The sequence below is a fragment of the Haliaeetus albicilla genome, chromosome 12 (assembly GCF_947461875.1).
Source record: "Haliaeetus albicilla chromosome 12, bHalAlb1.1, whole genome shotgun sequence".
Lineage (NCBI taxonomy): Eukaryota > Metazoa > Chordata > Aves > Accipitriformes > Accipitridae > Haliaeetus > Haliaeetus albicilla.
In genome coordinates, this window is record NC_091494.1 from 36,867,293 (window position 1) to 36,885,831 (window position 18,539).

Genomic DNA, 18,539 nt, shown 5'->3' on the forward strand with positions numbered 1-18,539 from the left:
GCAGAGCTGCTTTACCATTTCAGTTCAGATCATTTAGAGTCCCTATAGAAATCTTAGGGTAACAACTAGGTCTTCTGGCATTTCCTATGCTTACAAGAAAGTATGTCCCCTATGAAGAAATTCTCTCTATTTGTAAGACAAGCGACATGTAAGGAGGTGGGGGAAGAGTCAATTCCCAAAATTTGATAGCTGGAATTATTCTGTACCTGCTTCATCATTTGTTTTCTGAATTATGCTGGGATTCATCAAGACTCTTACGAGCCAAAGTTCTGTTGGTCTGTAACTTGGGCTAGATGATTTAAGATCTTGAAAGGGGATGTTTGCTTTAGTTCACATGCTTTAAGGAGAGGCTTCGTAGAACAAATCCGTCTTGCCACTGCTTATGGTATGAGAGAGTTTCAGTGATTTTGTCTTTAAAGCAGGCATTTCAGCTGGCCATCTGTGTTGGAGGAATGCAGACAGCATTTGGGTGAAATGTTTGTCAATGGAGTTCCATTTCTTTAAATTTTTTTTGCAGCTCATAGAACACAGATATAAATAAATGTTTAATGAATGGGGCCTCCAGTACATCAAAACTTTGGCATGAATGTCTGAAAATGTCAGTATTATGTGTATTGTTGTCAAATTTTAAATTATGCCTCAAAGAAGGCAGAAAGCTGAAATCAGCTTGCTGCTATGTTATTGTATCATTACGGGAAAAATTCAGGACAGAGGGAAAAGATCAATCTTTTTCCCTTGTGATTCTCCTGAATTCTGTTTTCTGCTGTTATGCTTATGACTTTCTATGTTGTCTTAACATACCTTCATAAGATTTTTATGACATATTTGAATATTAATATGGTATTTCCTCATCATGTTGACATATTCCCACCTCTTTACCATGTGTAGTTTACAATCACTTACTCATCTTGCGAGTTAAAGCCTTTTAGGCCCTAAGTCAGAAGTGTGAGTGTTAGAGGAGTTACTTTCCCTATCAAGTGGTCAACTGCTTAAAAAATTTAAAAAAAAATAAAAATTGAAAAGTATCTTGTGTAGATGTATACACAAATGGTACTCCATTATACTTTTACTTTTGGTCTTTTCATTAACTTGCTGATGATGAATTTACTAGTGCTATTGGTAGAACTTCATGCTTGTTCCTTTCCATTATTTACACTTTGGGGGGAGGACCAGCAATTTTTTATAGTTTTCTTGGTACGATATTTTGTCTCTTCCCAGGGACTCAATCATTGCACAACCAGGTGTCACAGATTTCCTGTGACATTTTTTTTGACTGCCAGTTAATCTTTTCATTCAGTTCCTAGCTCCTCCCTGTCCTCTCCTTTTCCTCCTTTTCCCACTATCTCATCGTTTAGCATGCCAACAGATTTTAGGGTAAAGAATTTTGTTCAACTTAAACCATGTGACTGCAGCCAAAGGACCCTTAGTCAAAGCGGCGTGTTTAAACAAACCTTTAAGTCTTACTCAAAACTTGCATACAGAGCTGAATTTCTCAGGTGATTTTTACGTTTTTTATTTTCCCTGGAGAAACACCACTAAGGTGGAACAAAAATAGGAGGAATAAACCTTGAACCATCTAAAAATGTGGACTGTTCTGAATCCTGGCACTTGGGAGAAGTTTGGAGATGAGGCACTGTCAGCAACCCCTTCTATGTGCCCTTGTAAGACATAAACCTGACGCAGGTGAGTCAGGGTGCAACAATCATGTTTACAGTGGCTCATAATTAAGTTCTTCTTCATGGTTTATGTTTTGATTGCCCTCTCTTTTCCTCAGTTAATCCTACAATTACTGTAACATAAGAGTAAGGTCTGCCTTGCCCTTGGGACACTAGCTTTGCATAGATTAAGTTCCAAGTAGTCTCAACTAAAGCATAGGTGTGCAGCAGGACAGTAAGCAGAGCAAACACGAGGTGTTTCTAGCATAGTGCGATTTCTTTGCAGAGCCCTAGAGATAGGTTCACAAAATCACCTCATAACAGGATTGTGGAGGCATATCCAGAATGGTAGTGAAGGAATCAGGAAGGACATTTTGAATGTGACACAGCATTTCTTTCCCCCATCAAACAAAACTTGTGCATTTGAACATATGCCGTGGATGTAAATGCTAGAATGTCTCAGAAAATGAGATCTCTTTGCTATGTGTTGACTGTCTCCTTGTGCTGGAAAAAGCCTCCCAAGGCTGAAGTTCATAGACTTAACCTTTGTTCTGGGGCAACTATAGCATTTTGCAGCTGTAACTTTGTTCCACTTGGATTTACTTTTGACTCTAGCTCGCTCTTCTCTTATAGGGTGGGAGCATCTGCCTAAATTCATAAACTGTGGATTTTTTTCCCCCTGTTTTTCTAGTACTTCTAAGGATTTTTTTCTCTATTTAAATACTAAGGGTTATTTTCCCATCCTCAGAAGATTTATTATCTTGTTTTTCATTTTCTGTTCTGAGTATGTGTTTGACACATCTTTAGTTATTAGAATAGAAGCCTGACACTGTAGGAACAGAAAATGTTTGCCTGCATTACATTTCACATTATAAATGGTTCTTGTTCTTTACTGTGCAAACAGGCTCCTTGAATAATTTTACGTTACGCTGTTGAGAACTGCGGTATGCCATTTGCTAGTAAATCAGTATTTCTTACAGCAAACTCTCTATGCTTTGTCAGCCACTATATCTAGGAAATAAAATCTAATAAAAAAAAATCAAAACATGGAGCATTTATGGCTGATCTTCCTGAAAAATTTATGCTGTTTTGAGTATAGGAACCAAACATGGGTTTTTTTGGGTAGTGTCCAGTACTAAAGCTTTGAGATGTACAGCAGAACATGCAAAACACCTGCCTTTTTGCTGCATTTCTGGTATTTGCAATAAAATATACTCACCAGTTACGGTTTTCCTTTGAGTTTTTGACTTTTGGGGAAGGCTCAGCTCCTGAAAGTGGTGGCTAAGGAAAGTTTCAGCTTATTTTCAGATTTTGATGGAATTGCAGTATTGTTAACACTGAGCACTTTGAAAAATAAAAAAATTAATCAGTCCTCCTCCTTAATATTAAAGATCATGAGGAATACCTTAAATGTTGGACGGGTTTTATTTGCTTTCTGGTCTTGGACTTTTGGGTACAATCACATCCTGCTTTCCAGCTTGTCTTCACCAATTAATAGATGTAGTAGCTCTTTTTATATGATTATTTTAAGTTTTTAAATGGCAGCTGAAATACGTTGATTCCAGCAATAGCTAATATCAAAAGACTTGCCAACTCTTGTATTTTTATGGCAGTATTGTGATTCTGTGGGGTAAGCCTTTATTGCATTGCTCAGAGATGCTTATTTTGAAAGGGAAGACTAGTTGGAAGTAGCAAGGTGTGAAACCCCCAGAAAAGCAAAATAGGGAGTGTAGAGGCAGGGTCTGTCAGAAGCAGGAAGGACTGTGATGTATTATCCTAAGGGTTTTGTTTGTTTGTTTTATAACAGATGTTTTGCAAGGTCATGTGGATTGAAACACTGTTGGATGCAAACTTAAAATGATGTTGGCTGCTGGCAGCCCATTTCTATCAGGCCCCAAATGTCTCAGGTGCCTGAAAACTGCTGTTCATGTGACCTTAGTTTATTGTTGACATTTCTTGAGGCCAAGATGTGGAACAGTGTATGGATGCTGGGAGTAAGTAGTGCTATTGATAAAAACATGAGTTTGGGTAATTTTTAAGTTCTTCTGATCTTTGCTGGCCAACTTACCTTTTTGATGGAGTTGCTTGTCTGAGTTTGATTGAGTTTCTGGATCAGTACAGGGGAGTCCAGCCTTGTACACCTTCAAGTGTAATCGTACCCAGCCTTGCTAGAGGCTGAACAGCACCTTGATCTCAGGTCTCAGTTTTTCAGCACCATTTCCCTCGCCCGCTCTTCTTTCAGAGTATATACTTTATAGAAAAGTGAGAGGTTTTAAATGGTGAGAAAGGATGTCTTTTGATTCACAGGAGTTTGTTTTATAATATATCCAAGCTTCTAGACAGATCCTTGAGATGTTTCCTTGCTGGTTCAGCTTTCAAGGCTGCAATAGAATGGTGGAAGAACAGAAATGCGTGGTATCTATAGGTACAATTATGCTGAAGGTCTTTGTTTTCTGCCTTCATCCCATGGATCCTATTTAGTTCTCATTTTCTGTACAGAAACAATTTTTCCTTTTGATTAAATTAAAGGAAAAACTGAGCTTATAAAATTTGGCTATTACAGTTTTTTGAATACGCCTTGAAACAGAAGCTTTTACGGTACTGTAAATTTGAATTTTCTCATGCTTTTTATCATCAAATGAGCTTGATAAGTTTGATATCATATTCTTCACTGTGATAGCAGAAGATAAAATCTGGGCATTTCCTCCCAGTAGCAGTTTCTTAATGTCTGTTGTCATCATGGCATGGCAACCTGGTCCTGCCTGTGGTGTTGATTGTTCATCAAGGAGCACTGCCGGGTTTATATTCCCTGCCAGGTAGCTCACACCTGTACTGAGCCTTATCACAAGCAAAGAATCTCACTCATAATCTGAATGGCTTGGGCAGGGATGGTATTGAGGCCACAAATTCAGCTCTTACTATGAAGTGCTGAGTACTGAGCTCTGTGTGCAGCCAGGCTTCTGGTGAGCACTGCGGACAGAAAGCACTCAAGTTGGAGGGATTACAACGTGCACATATTGCTGTGCTGCATAGACTCTGAACACAGGAAGATTGTCTGTGCCAGCTGTTTGATACCGAAACTTTATCTTTTTGCTTAAAGGCTTTGTGATAAGGTGGGGCTTTCTTTGGATGCTCAGTGTCTCTTGACACAGAGATACATGCTGGATCTGAAAAACTGGAGCTAGATGTCTAGATTTGAGCACTACTGAAATGTGAGGAATGTGCAAGATATTTAATTCTAAGCTTTAGTTTGGTTATTTCTACTGCAGTCTGTTACTAAAACAAAAACCTAAACAAATCATGGCAAGATGGAGTTCATTAGTTCAAAAAATGGAGTTGGAAATGTTGACGAATATATTTGTGATGTCCCAGTACGATTGCTCCATTTCTCTATTTGCAAGGCTTCTACATTGCAGCCTCATCTAATCCAAAGCACAGCATGACTCCTTCCTAGGACGAGTTCCTTCTATCATATCTCTCCCTCCTCTCAAATCCCTTCAATCAGCTTTCAGTAAAATAGAAAATAGGTTTTATTACTTATTAAAAGTTTTATAATGGAGGCCTGGCTTATCTTCCCTACCTTCTGTCACTGGCAAACTTGGATCAACAACTGAAAGATATTTGTCCAAAAAATATAGATTGAAGCATTGTGGACTTTATGCTCTTAGTAACTACTCTACAAGCTTAACAATCCCAGGAGAAGCTTCAGAAAACACAGACCACCCAAACAAGTAGTGGAAACAACCCCAACACCACAAGTTTAAAAGTTATAGTTCACTGTGACAACTCAAATATATTAAATGTGTGTGACTTGTGTTGTTTTTTATTTTTTATTAGCTAGGTAAATTGAAGGTGACTATTTTGCTTTATTTCAGCTGCAGAATTTGACAATACTAATCTACAATGTAATAGTCACTGTGTGACATTTCTGTGGTTGTGTTGTGAATTTTTCAGATCACTGCACAGTGTTAAGCTGGCATATGGAAGTAATTTGAAATGCTCAAAATGAAATAACTCAAGGATCAAGTACTATATATGTGCTAATAGGATCCTGGGCCAAGGTCATCAGATCAGAACTCTGCTACAAATACACCATCACTGTGTCACAGCCCACCTAGGCTAACCTCTGGTTTTTTGCTAGTGATTTCTCTGAACCTTTCACTGAGCAATGGAATTGTTCACAACTTTGGATTCATTACAGGTTTTCATCTACCTGTAATGTACCTATTTTGAGAGTCCCCTGAATGCCAGCCCATATGTGTTTTCACTTTCCTGATAACTTTCCCTTTTATGTCACAGATGAAGTCACACAAGTTGCAATTTTTCCAAACCGCTGTGTGCAACATAGACTCAAGAGCTTCCTGTCCGATGCTACCTGCACTGTTCTCTTCAGCCAAAGATGAAATAATGTGTTTGTCATGTTAAAGCTAGTTGGCCTGCAACATCTATAACTTCTTTACAGTGGTTCTGTTCCCTCACGCTTCTTGTAGTGCCTTTTTTTCCATTTGGTATAAACAATTCATTTGTCAGGCATGGTACTTTCAACTTAATCTTATTTTTCTGTGAACTTCAATATGTTATGGGTTACAAAGTGAGCATTAAGAATGGAATAGCATGAGGTCTGCCGCCTCTCCAAATGAAAAAAAAAAAAAAAAAAAATCCCTTAATATGCAAGAAGGTCAAACATGCACTATGTGAATTTGTTAAACACATTTATTGAGTTGTTGACAGTAACCAAACACAGTGAATGACCATTATAAACAAGAAAAAAGGCATTCGCTTTTACTTGGTCAGCTCCTGCTTTATCTGTAAAGAAAAGATATCCCTTTCTACCACCAATTTAGAGAATTGAATTTGTTTGTCCCAATAATGGATTCATCAGGGAAAATGGCAATTTTAAACTGAGATATGTTTCAACTGCTTTCTGCTTCTGAGCCCAGCTCCTATTAATGATGGACCATAAAGTGGAGTTAAAGTTATACTAGCTTTAAGTGCATTCCCAATTGCCATTAAGTCACTTAAATTGGCTGCAAACAAATAAATGAAGTAAAGAAAAAAATAGAAAAGAAAAAAAAAAAAACAAACCACAAATAATGCAGCCACAAGTAGTAGAGGCTTATTATTTCAGAAAGGAAAAAATAAATCAAAGCAAGTTTACTAAATTAATTTGTTAAACACATTTATTGAGTTGTTAATAGTAACCAACACAACGTATGACCTGTTGTAAAACAAGAAACAGAAAACGGATCAATTCTGATTTTGGCAAATCTTACTACAGATATGTGACAGAGGGAAATATTTCAATTTCCTTTATATTCTGCAGTGATATATTTACAATACTTATCTCTCAAAGTCTGTCCCTTTTTTAATTAAATGAACAGAAAGATCATAACCTAGAAATAAGTTTCCTCTACAGTCTTCTTGTTCTGTCTTGTCAGTATCCATTAATGATAGTGAAATAATGAGAGCTTTCCAAGGATTACTTGGCACACAGAACACAACTCCACTTTGATGCTGTACCGAGCCACCTTTTTTCTTTCTTTTTTTTTTTTTTTTTTTCTTTTAATTTGAGGGAGAGGGGAAAAGAGGAAGAATTTCATATGTACAAAGGCTGAAAAGTCTTTCTTTGTGAAGCTAAATTAGTTCAGGAAAACTGTATCAAAATTGTAATCACATTTACTGTAATACTGTCTTTTAACTTTTTTTTAATTACCACCGATCATATGAATGAATTTTTAGTTGAGTTTCCAACATGGCAGCTCTTTTCCTACAGCACATTTGCACATGCTGTTGCGAACCCAAAGAGAGTGAGGTTGGGTGCGTTCTAGATTATGTCAATTCACAGTAGTAGCATTCCACTGAGGTTATGGGTTCTGCCTGCTCTGTCTTACTTACTTGAGGAGCCATTCATTTACTGAAAGGAAAGAGAAACAAAACAAAAACAATTATGCTTTAATAAACTCCAAATATGAAGCTGGTTGGATTTAACACTGTATTAGGCACTTAAACAAAATGTCTTGAAAAAGCCAGGAGGTTCAGTTTCCTCCTCTTTCTGGAAAAGAATGAAGTCTGAATGACTGTTTCTTTGAAATATTGCAACTCAGTCATCAGCCTTGTTGCTGAAAACATGCTTTCTTTTCCACCCTTCAGTAGTACTCCTTCATAACCATAATATTACTGATAAGAAGGCACTTTTACATCATTATCACACGTAATATAACTGTGTGTGCATAGGCTAAAAAATGCATAAGACACATTACAACTCAGCTGAGCCCCCAGCAGTGGCAGTGTAAGACTTCACCAGCAGGTGACTGGGTTGGTTCATTTGTTTAATAGCCATTGCGTAATACAACACTTTCCAATGTGGGTGTTTTATGGTGGTGCACCTCTAAAGTGAAATTTATTCTTTTGTTTGAGACCAGCTGTCATCAAGACTAGCTCATCCCCCTTTTCCTTTCCAAGGTGGGTAAAACAGAGCAAAATGCACTTTGTAAGGTGACAAGACTTTAAAATGAGGCTAGGAAACTGAAGATCTGTCCTATCTGCTTTTTAAAAAAAAAACAAAACACCAAAACAAACAAAAATTAGATGTCCTAGAGTGTTTTTTGTCATGTTTTTCCTGCATGTTTCTGGGCAAGTTTCCTCATACGTATCAAATATGTAATGTTTGACTCATACCATTAGTCCTCCACATCTGGAGTTTCATCTGTGTTTATTTGTGTGCTTTGTTATGCACTTGGTTTCTCAAAGAAAAGAGCTCAGTGTAAGCATAGAAAGGATTATTCTGGAGGTAGAACGTACCTCTATACTGTAGTTTCTGTGCTCTATTGTTTGGACAATCTTTTCCCTGTAAACTAAAGTTGATATTAGTTCGGATACATCGATTGTTGAGAGGCTGGACTGGTCTGAAATTGTCGCTCATGCTCAGAAATATCTGTGATGGCTGATTCTGGCTTAGCAGTCGTAAAGAATGCATCTATACAAAATACAAAACAAGGATTTTTAGTACTGGTCTTTCCTGTAAGTAAACAACATACAACACTATTAAATAGACTAGTTAATAAATGAAAGTTAAACAGAATTTCAGTGATTTGTAGTCAGAGGTGGGTTGAAAGAGTTAACTTGAGGTAAAAACGTTCCTTCTGTGGTCCTCTGTTTCTGAGCCCCATTTTAAACGAAAGTAACTAGTTTTGTGTGGAGTAAATGAAAATGGTATGAGATGTCCTTGGCTGATCAGGAAACAAATGGAATCGACAGTACTAGATGGCAGCAGGCTGCTGCAGAGAAAATGAACTTGACGAATAACAAAAGCTAATTTCCTAAGTTGTAGCTATTAGTGCAGTTTCAGTTGAGAAGACACGGTTTTGGATGATGGTATTTAAGAACCAAGTATGGCCAGTCAGGATGGAAAGGATAACTGACAGTCATGATGCTGAAGTCATGAAATTAGTGATGTTAAAAAGTGAAATCTTCCTTCCATTAACAGGTCCATCTTGATACTGTCTGTATTGTGTCTACAGTGTTTGTACGGTAGACTCTGGCCTTCTTTTGAGATGGTTTTATGGATCAACAGAGAGGGAATTGCTGAATTATCCAGGATTTTCAGTGTGCCCAGCAGTGGTTGGATGCAAACTGCAAGCAGACAGCAACGGGTCTTACAATAATTACGCAAGTGTGCTAGAAGCGTGTTAATTCATTCAAGTCAACCAAAACCTTTCAAACTTTTTACTGGAAACTGGAGAGAGGAAAAAAACCCCACCCAAACTGTGATTTGTAAATTAGAAACCCTCAAAATATTTTGGTTTAAAAATATAAAAAGAAAATATTTTCCATATCAGCGTAGAATTTAAGATGTTTGGTAGTGGTATTTAATGCTTAAATGGGGAAATCCAGTAGCTGGGTTTTGCATACGGAAAATCTTTAACAGCTTCCAGGGTAAACTTGAGCTATGCGTTACTTTTTCAGTCTGAGTACATAATGTAATTAGTAAGTATTCCATGAAATCAATTTGCTGCACTAATAATGGAGGATGTAACTAACCAGTAAAGTGTGACAAGAAGTATCATGAGAATATAACCCATAGGTGTACTAGCATAGACTCTAGAAATATTCTAATCCTTGTTTTGTACATTTAATGTTGTAACTAAAAATGTTGCTTGTAGGAAAACGTTCAGGTCCCCTGCTTGAAAAGTTCAGAATGTACAGCATGTTTGCCTGTGCTTAGCTGTGTCATTCTCCCAAATTACCCATTCAGAAAAGAAACAAAGTGTTTCCTCTGCATCTAGACAAAATTGGACAGAAGGAATATCACAAAGATAAAATATCTCTCAGGCTTTTTAAAGTCATCTTATTTACAATGTTGGTATGGTTTTAAATCCCAAAGTAATATTTAGGGTTGTTTTATCATTCCTCATTTCATTTCTCAGGCCAGATTGCTTCTGCTGCATGCTTGGGACAGGCAGATGGCAGTTCAAGTATTCCTTCGGGATTCTAGTATGCAAGAGAATAGGTTGCAGTTCAGCTCACAGCTCCGTAGGCAACTCACTGATGGAAACGCTGGAGAAGACTGCAATTGGTGTTAAACTTGTTGTTTTCTGATGTTAGACCTTGAATTGCAAGTTGTACAGAAATGTAGTCTTTATGACTCTTCCACTGGCGTGTTTCCTCAACAGCATAATTTGACTACGAAATTAATTGTGTGGTCTTTTGCATAATTTATCCTGCTTCTTTCTAACAGGGGCTCCAATGTGTCAATCTGGTTTTTCTGAAGATATTTGCAATGTCTATCCTGCCATTTTATACCAGAAAGCACTAGCTGATTTTTTTTCAAGAAGGCCCCATATACTGCATCTCTGTCACACCAATGTGCTATCGACATGTATTTAAATGGCCACAAGTGTCACTCACAATTTGTCTGTTTCTTTCTAACCTAAGAATTGCCTCTGCTATACTTAATAATCTCAGTTATTTATGTACAACACTGCTATACTTATTTTAGAATGCCCATATGTCTATTAACGGAATCGTAGAATAATTTTGTTTTGGAAGAGACTGCTGGAAACCATTTGGTTCAAATCCTCACTGAAAGTAGGGCCCACTTCAAAGTACGTGTGTGTGTGTATAGATACTTAGGGAGCTCTAAATAGTTAATATTTTTTATTTTGGCAAAAACCCTCTTCAATGCTTTTTGCAAACTGTATAAATTGCAGACAGAGATCCCTACAGCAAAAGGTTGAATCTAATTTTGTATGTAAAGCTACCAATATATCTGTTTAAAATATTCTTTTGTACCTATACTAGATCGAGCAATTTTTTTATTTATTTTACCTGCATCCTTGTTATGTAGACAGGTTTGTTCATAATTATCCAGCTTGCTGTTTCATAGCAGGGTGGAATTGTCATTGACCCATCATACGTAATGAAACTAGACGTCTCTGGATAAAGTTCCTCAATATTAAGCCCCTGTAGTAAGTAAGCATCATCTGGAGAATAAAGAAGGAAAACTATTGAGATAAAACAATAGCTTCACAAAAAGACCCCACTCCTTTTATGTACAGCCCTTATTCCAGAACATCATAATCAGTTTTACCAAAATATGAGGTGTAATGAACATACGTTTCTGAATGCTCTAGCAGTTTGGACAAGAACAAGTAACGTGAATTCACTAATCCTTCTTGCACTGACTTCTACTCGTAAATGCCCCTGCACACGTTCCATGAGTTTAGCACAAGGATTCACAGTGAAACTCTGAATCACGTTTAAGAACTGGAGTTAAAAGCTTCTTGAAGTTGCAGTTATTGATTTAGATGCAGCAGTCTTTGGAGAATGTCGACTTACCATATTTTGGAGTGATTAACAATTTTCCCTCAACAAAGCCTTGGGAAGGCCAAGAGTGTTAAAACTTAATTGCCCGTCTACCACAGGAGGAAGTTAAGGTTAACGCATGATAATAAAGCTGCTCAATGAAGCCTGCTGGCCTTTCATGTGCACAGTGGGGGTGGATGCAGTGCAAGCTCACTCAGAATGCTAAAATCAGGGTGGAGAAGTACGCTGGAAAGCAGCTTACTAGGGTCCCTGCTTTTGTCGTAAGTCTCCCTGGGAATTAATGAGGTATCCCTCTGCAACGGAATTCACTCTGTGGACGTGTACCAAAATATAATGAGATAGGGTTATATCTTTCAAAAGTCATCAGAGTTCCTCAGCCTTTCTATACTATGTGCACTATTTCCCTTGTGTAATGCTGGCGCTACAATTAGGAGTTCCTTAATAGGAAATACTCAGGCATATACACACTTCACTGCTTATATGCTACTGCTATCGTGTATCTTGGAAAGCTGCATGGTGACAAGATGTAATGTTGTGACATCTCTTTGCGTGCTTTCACTTGCATGTAGTGTGTTCAATATGGTTCATTTGCAGAGCGAGCGCTAAAATGCAGGCAAGGAAAGCTGCATATTTAGGTGTGTTTCCCTTTTCAATACACAAGATGAACTGGCACTGGTTTTACTGGAAGGCAAGGCAGGGAGCACAAATAAAATAGAAGACACTGCTCAGACTAAAGAAAAATGTTGAAAAGCATTTTTTAAGTCAATGTCAATAATTTAGGCATTTCTGTTGGATTCTCTGATGTTTTTCATGTACCATTCACTGTAAGTTTAAACAGCTTTTGGTTTTGTGTGGGGGTTTTTTGTTTGTTTGGTTGGTTTTTTTAAAGCTGATAAACAGTTCCTTGGCCATTGGGAGAAGATTGTAAATGGAGGCAAGGAAAGAAATATAAACAAACAAGAAAGTGTACAAGAACTAAAAAGAAAAAGAGTAATTTAACTTGAATTTAACATATTATAGCTGAAGAGCAAAACTTGCATGAGTAAAATGCTTGTCTTGTAATATCTAAGGAAAAAGAAAGGACTGCGGACTAGTGACTTGAGCAACGGAAAATCAAAGAAAATAAGCAAAGCAAATGTGACCATTTTATTTTGACAGAGTGCAGTCAACATGCCACAGGCTTTTGGGGTAGCAATATAAGTGGCTACAGTACCAGTTAAAGTGTCAAGGTGAGAGTCTAACGTTTATACCACGTTGACCAGTGCCTTACAGTTATTTCATATTTTAAATGTTTGTTATTTTACAAAATATAATCTTGGCATGTCCTTTCAGGTTTGTCAGAAATACAGCCTTCTGCCATGTTCTTGCACTTTGAGCCAGGGTTATTACCATGCCGTATAGCTGCATCCGCAAGTAGCGGGGGAAAGTACTGTTAGTGTCTTCTAGGTGGCTGTTACCTTTTATAACATGCTCAGCCTTCACTGGCCCATGGCCTGGGATACAGAGTCTTTCTACACCCAAAATTTTCCAGACAGAAGTGCGAAACCATTGCTGTAGTATTAAGAGTCAAAATGTTGTTAAATTTTAACAGCTAGAGATGACTCAATACACCTGTGTCCTATTCATTAAAAACATTATTTGCAGTGCAGTGGTAATTTTGCTAGAATTACAGGAGAAAAGAATGAATGCATTTTTTCAAGCCAATGCCTGTTTTCAATGAGTCATCTTACATTTTTCCCTTTCCCACATGAACATCTTGTTCATTATTTATGAACCATGGAGAGCGGTGTGTTAGCTCCAAATGGCACCGAGTCAGTCAGAATAGATAGCTTCAAACTCCAAGGACTAAATCTGCTTTCTCTCATCCATATTGACTTCGGCTGGGCTAAAATGATTTGAACAAGGTAGAATTTCCCTGAAGTGTTTACTAGGAGATGGAAAGCTAACTAAAGATTAATACAGATGAGAGATATTGATGGGATAGAGATATATATCTCTATCTATTTTGTGTATGCTACATTCAAGTTGACTAATTTGTATTCAGAACAGTGCACAGATTATTAACAATAGGCCTACTTATCAAATGAAAGATATAGAAACAGATTTACTGCTGGCATTAGTGCAGGTAGTCATGGGGGTTTTGGATTTGCCTCACATTGCTTTAATACAGAATGTAATTCATTATTTTGCTATAGGTGTCTAAATTTTGTCTGTGGATTTAGTGTTTAGTCATTCTCAGAACACAATAATGCTCTGGAGGTTGAATATGGCAAGTAACAGTGTGGGAGCAGTGTGGGGCATGGTCCTTCTACTCATTCAGGCAAGGCCAACGTCTGCCAGTGCTCTCAAGATCAGGAGAGATGCTCTCAGTCTTACTGAGCTCCAGATCAACTGCTTAGGTTATGTTGTTTGCATACTGAGGACCTACAAAATGTGTGGCCATCTCCCACACAAGCACCCAGTAGTGAAGTGGCTCCAAACCTGGTTCATTACCTCCATCTTCACTTGGAATATGTTTAAGGAGAGACAGCGAATTATGCTGTGCGTCAAAATCCATCAGTTGTGATTAATGGAAAATCAGAGGAAAACATCACTTCAGGAAAAGGGGAAGATGGGGTGAATGAAATAATGAAATTAAAGAGTTTGGCCAATTAAAAGTAGTATTTATTCATGCCTGTATATGGCATGAAATAGAAGTCTGAGAAAAGACTACAGAATAAGCATGTGGTTGTCAACATTTTTCCCATGAACAGCTCTGCTGTTTCCCTTTCCCCACATCTTGTTAAAGGTTTCCCATTCTGGAACTGAAACAGAACTGGTGGGTTTGCACTAATACTAGACTGCAACACATTAATGTCTTGTCTTATATTTATTGCAGGTATGTAGTTCAAAATGGTCAAAATCACCACGTGTGATCTCTTCCCAGTAATAAACTTCCTTTAATAAACCCATTCAGACTTTACTAGCTTCTCAGCATCATTCCTATCTATAGCACACATTCTGTCTATCTTGGTCTGCTTGTGCCTTAGGGTGATTTCTGAACTCATGAACTCTTCTCTATACAAATTAGATTTCATTAGATTTCATATTCATTTACATAAAGGCCTTGACTCTGACAATTTTCTTAGCAAATGATGGAAATTCTTTTATCCGTAGATTTGTAATAGGCGTGCACGGTCTCCTTTCACAGCAAGTTCTATGTATGTTCTCTTTAAAACAAAAGTATTTATAGGGAATATATTCTTTACTGAACGAAGGAAAGTCCATTTGATTTTGAAGTTCATATCATGATAATCCAAAGAGGAAAAGTACAGCTCTAATTAGATTTATAGGGTAAGGAATGTAGAGATAGTCAGTTTTTAAATCCTGAAACAGAGTTTCTCCATTTACTAGCCTTCACAAGTCACTTAGACCGAGGCTGACAGAGGCTCATTTTGAATACCTGAGGTTAGTCCCTTGGGGCCTGAGTTGAGACTGCTGAGCTTTTACTACTCGTGACGGGAACTGCAAGAGCTCAGTCCTTCGGACAACACACTGAAACATGAGCCTTGAGAAAATAATAGTCTCTTATTTCCAGAAATCTGAATCTTAAGCTTTTTCAGGATAATCTTCTAAAATTGGAGTACTTTAGCTATTTTATAGATAATGTACAAATGAATAAAGATTGAATTTGGGGAAATGGAGAATTTTGCAGCTCTTCTGCCTAGCTGAACACGTGGCAGTATTTTGGTGGAGAATGACAAGCCCAAATTTTCATATGGAGTTTTGGGAATCTAAAATGTTACTTCTTTCCAATGTTACGCAAACACTGGCTGAAAGCTAATGTAGCATAACTGTTCTGAAAGCAAGCTAACTTATCGCCTCAAATGTCATACTTAAAGAGGAATATTAAAGCAGTATTTCTTTAGAGATATTTATATAGCTTCTGACTAAAGCCTGTTTGAAAGAACACTTGTTTCAACTAGTTCACAGTAGATTCTTTGGGCTGTGAAAACAGAATAAAATAAGTATTTAAAATCTGCTTAAAAATTCCTTGGGGTCCATTTTACTTCACTGGAGCCATTAATATCTAAGAGCAGAAATTCCCCTTTTAATGCATTTTGCCCATGGAAAATTCATGCAGCAGTACAGATAGCTCTTAATTTTGTTGCTGTTCTTTAAAAAAAGTATTTTGGTTATGTTACTAACTGTCCTGACTCTGAACCTATGCTCCACTTATCATTTGCTCCATGCTCCTATTGAGCACACCGGGACTGGTCATTTTGTCAGCAGACTGCTGAGTATTGACTGCAGGAGTGGACCCCTAAAGCACAAGCTAAAAAACTCTAGCTGCTAAAGGCAGAATAGAAATCCTCGCAATGTAAAAGGCAAAATTAGTTTTCAGCAACGATGCTATAATCCATCATGCAAGACAACTGCAAAATTACTTTCAATAACACTTTCACGTTCCCAATTTACACTAAAAAAATACCCAGTCAATACTTGTTACTACAGTAGGTAACCCAATGCCTTGCAGAATATTATGTGCATTGTATCTACCAAGGATTTCACTTTAACAGATAAACTTGTTAGTGATAACAATGGTTAAAAATTAAAACAGTTCTGTTAATCATTGATTTTGCAGCCTATGTTATATGTTCATCTTCATGCGAAATTTCACTTAGTAAACCTAAATTAGGTGTGATGGAAATTGCATTTTCCTCCTAAAGAGGCAAAATAACCAATGAAAGGTTGTAGGATGCTGTCAACTCCACAGAGGAGGAGTGCCCACTTAGAAGTGCAGCATGCAAACGAACTATTTTGTATTGGGAAGGTACGCTTGCCTGCTGGCGTGGGTGACGGCTGGGTGCTCGCTCATGCGACAAGGGAAAGATGCTGCTGGTGCCTTGCCGCCCTGTGGAGCTGTATATCCCTAATGATGGCCTCTCCTCTGCTCTAAGCTGCCACAGGTTCTCTAATCTTTGCTCTGCTGGCCAGTCATTGTAGCGTGTGGGGCCAAGGAGTACAAAAAAGGCTGTGGCACTCATGTAAATACATAAGATACAGCTGCTGTGATGGGAAAAATGAGGTTGGAGTCTCTTATTCATTGTGTGAGACCTGACAGGTCTGCATGTGTGTACGTGGGGGGAAAAGCAGCTTCTTCAGTGCAGGTACAGTCAGAGATCTTCTGGCTGGTCCCCAGACAGAAGCTAGGAATGTGTAATTTGGGAGTGAAAGAGCCTGAAAAACCACATACAGTCTTAAAGATGATTTCCCTTCTCCAGGACGCTGCAGCAGCACTGGTAGGCAGAAAGCTCTTACAGAACAGTATTGCTGTGTTTTTGCAAGGAATCAAGACAGGCAGTTTAAAAACTGGGCTAATCTCCTGCTTCTTCCATGCAGAGAAGATGACATTTCACACTGATGGAACAGTTGGGCAAAAATGTTCTGAGGGGAATCCTGTTGCCTTCCTTTCTATAGGTATCGTGGAGAATAGAGTTTCATCACAATAGAGGCCTCTTATTTGGACCAAAGACGTAAAAAAATGTGTTAAGTGTAAGTTAAAATTAGAGAAATATTAGTGGGAAGAAAAGTGTATGTTATAGGAGAGGACAAGGAACTATCTACTTCAGAATGGCGCTGGATTGGCTCCATTGTTCAAAGTCTGTATTGTATGGCAAGACTCGGAATCTTTCTAGTGTTCTCTTGTTTGGGACTGAGTGGCTAAAATTCTGTGATTTCACTTTACGTTGGTCTCAAATCTAAACTTTTTCTTTTTACAATCCTGGCTTTGCAGGGAGGGGGAAAAGATGGCGTCCACAGAAAGAAATCAGATGATGTACTTTAGGGACGTGTATAGAAATTTCTCCAAACCTTTCCACTATAAATCTGAAGTTCAGTGACTTTTGTTGAAGTTAAATGGACATTTGACATCTCTGGAGTTTCAGATGCAAAGTTTTCCAAGTAACACTGTTATTGTAGAGTATATAGTACAATAAATTTAATTTACAGAGAAGTAAACTGAGGCAAACCCTTGTAGAATTGTGAACCAAATCCTGGAGTCCTGACAACCACTCTCATTCCAGTTATCATGAACAACTCTCTCCCAGCTTTCATAAACAAAAGCAAAATTAATGAAGTTTTATGAAAATGTTAAGTCATTGTTTACAGAATAACAAATGAAGGCTGACTTTTACAATGCTTTCCTTATTTTTTCAGTTTCCTGTGTGCTTTCTGAAAGTTAAATTCGGGTATTGTTTAACTTATTTTATTAACTTAATGCCTGCTTGGAATTCAACTGAATATTTGACAAAGGGAATAAGGTTTTCAGGAGAAGAGCTTTAATTTGTTCCAGTGAGATATATGTATTTTTCATGACTTTCGCTAAACTAGCCTAATTTTCACTGCCATTTAAACTCCCATTTTCACAAGTTCAATATACTAACATGGAATTATTTAGCATTATCAGTTAAAGGCTTTCCAAATGTGAATACAACAAATATACGTGCTATGTTAATGACCTCTTTATATATCCATTAAATGCAGCAATAGTTGAATAGAAACGTCATAACTTTTCTGTACAAAAAGAAAGCATTAGTGAATACTAAATCCACAGTTAATGATGCAGCATCTTGACATAACTTGATTTGATATAATCCAGGCTGCTCTGTATGTTACTTTTATTGCTAATAGTAGGCAGTTTCTCCTGAGCATTCTGTGTGAATACAGTATATGTATTTGTTGAGTATAATTTCATTAATTTATTGCTTGTTCAAACATAAAATAGACTTTGAAGTTCAAAATTCATCTGATGAACTGATGACCTTACTAGATTTTTCAGGTTCCCAAGTTTATCATGTAGAGTTGCTGACAATGCAAACTTTGTAATTTTTGTCCATAATGAAGTGCCTCTTGTTTCAGTGGATCACTAAATACATTATTTGATACTAAAGGCATACACCTGTTAGCTATAGTAAATTAAAAGAAACTTACTTTTATACGTTATTCTTGTTATGGTGTCTCTGTTAAGCATACGATTTAGAAATGGATTTGATGATTCAGATACCTACAGAAGAGAAA

General features: G+C 37.5%; 1 protein-coding gene across 2 annotated transcripts in view; it reads right to left on the reverse strand.

Annotated features, from left to right (window-relative positions):
• Nucleotides 1-6,817: 6,817 nt before the first annotated feature.
• CA10 (carbonic anhydrase 10) overlaps nucleotides 6,818-18,539 on the reverse strand; it is a 213,218-nt gene continuing 201,496 nt past the window's right edge. For both annotated transcript variants that reach the window (XM_069799203.1, XM_069799204.1), the window contains 4 exons: nucleotides 18,453-18,525; nucleotides 10,983-11,137; nucleotides 8,457-8,631; nucleotides 6,818-7,569 (listed from right to left, as the gene is read on the reverse strand). In XM_069799203.1, coding sequence (XP_069655304.1) covers nucleotides 7,547-7,569; nucleotides 8,457-8,631; nucleotides 10,983-11,137; nucleotides 18,453-18,525 — 426 coding nt within the window. In that variant the 3' untranslated portion in view covers nucleotides 6,818-7,546. The remainder of the gene's footprint in view (nucleotides 7,570-8,456; nucleotides 8,632-10,982; nucleotides 11,138-18,452; nucleotides 18,526-18,539) is intronic.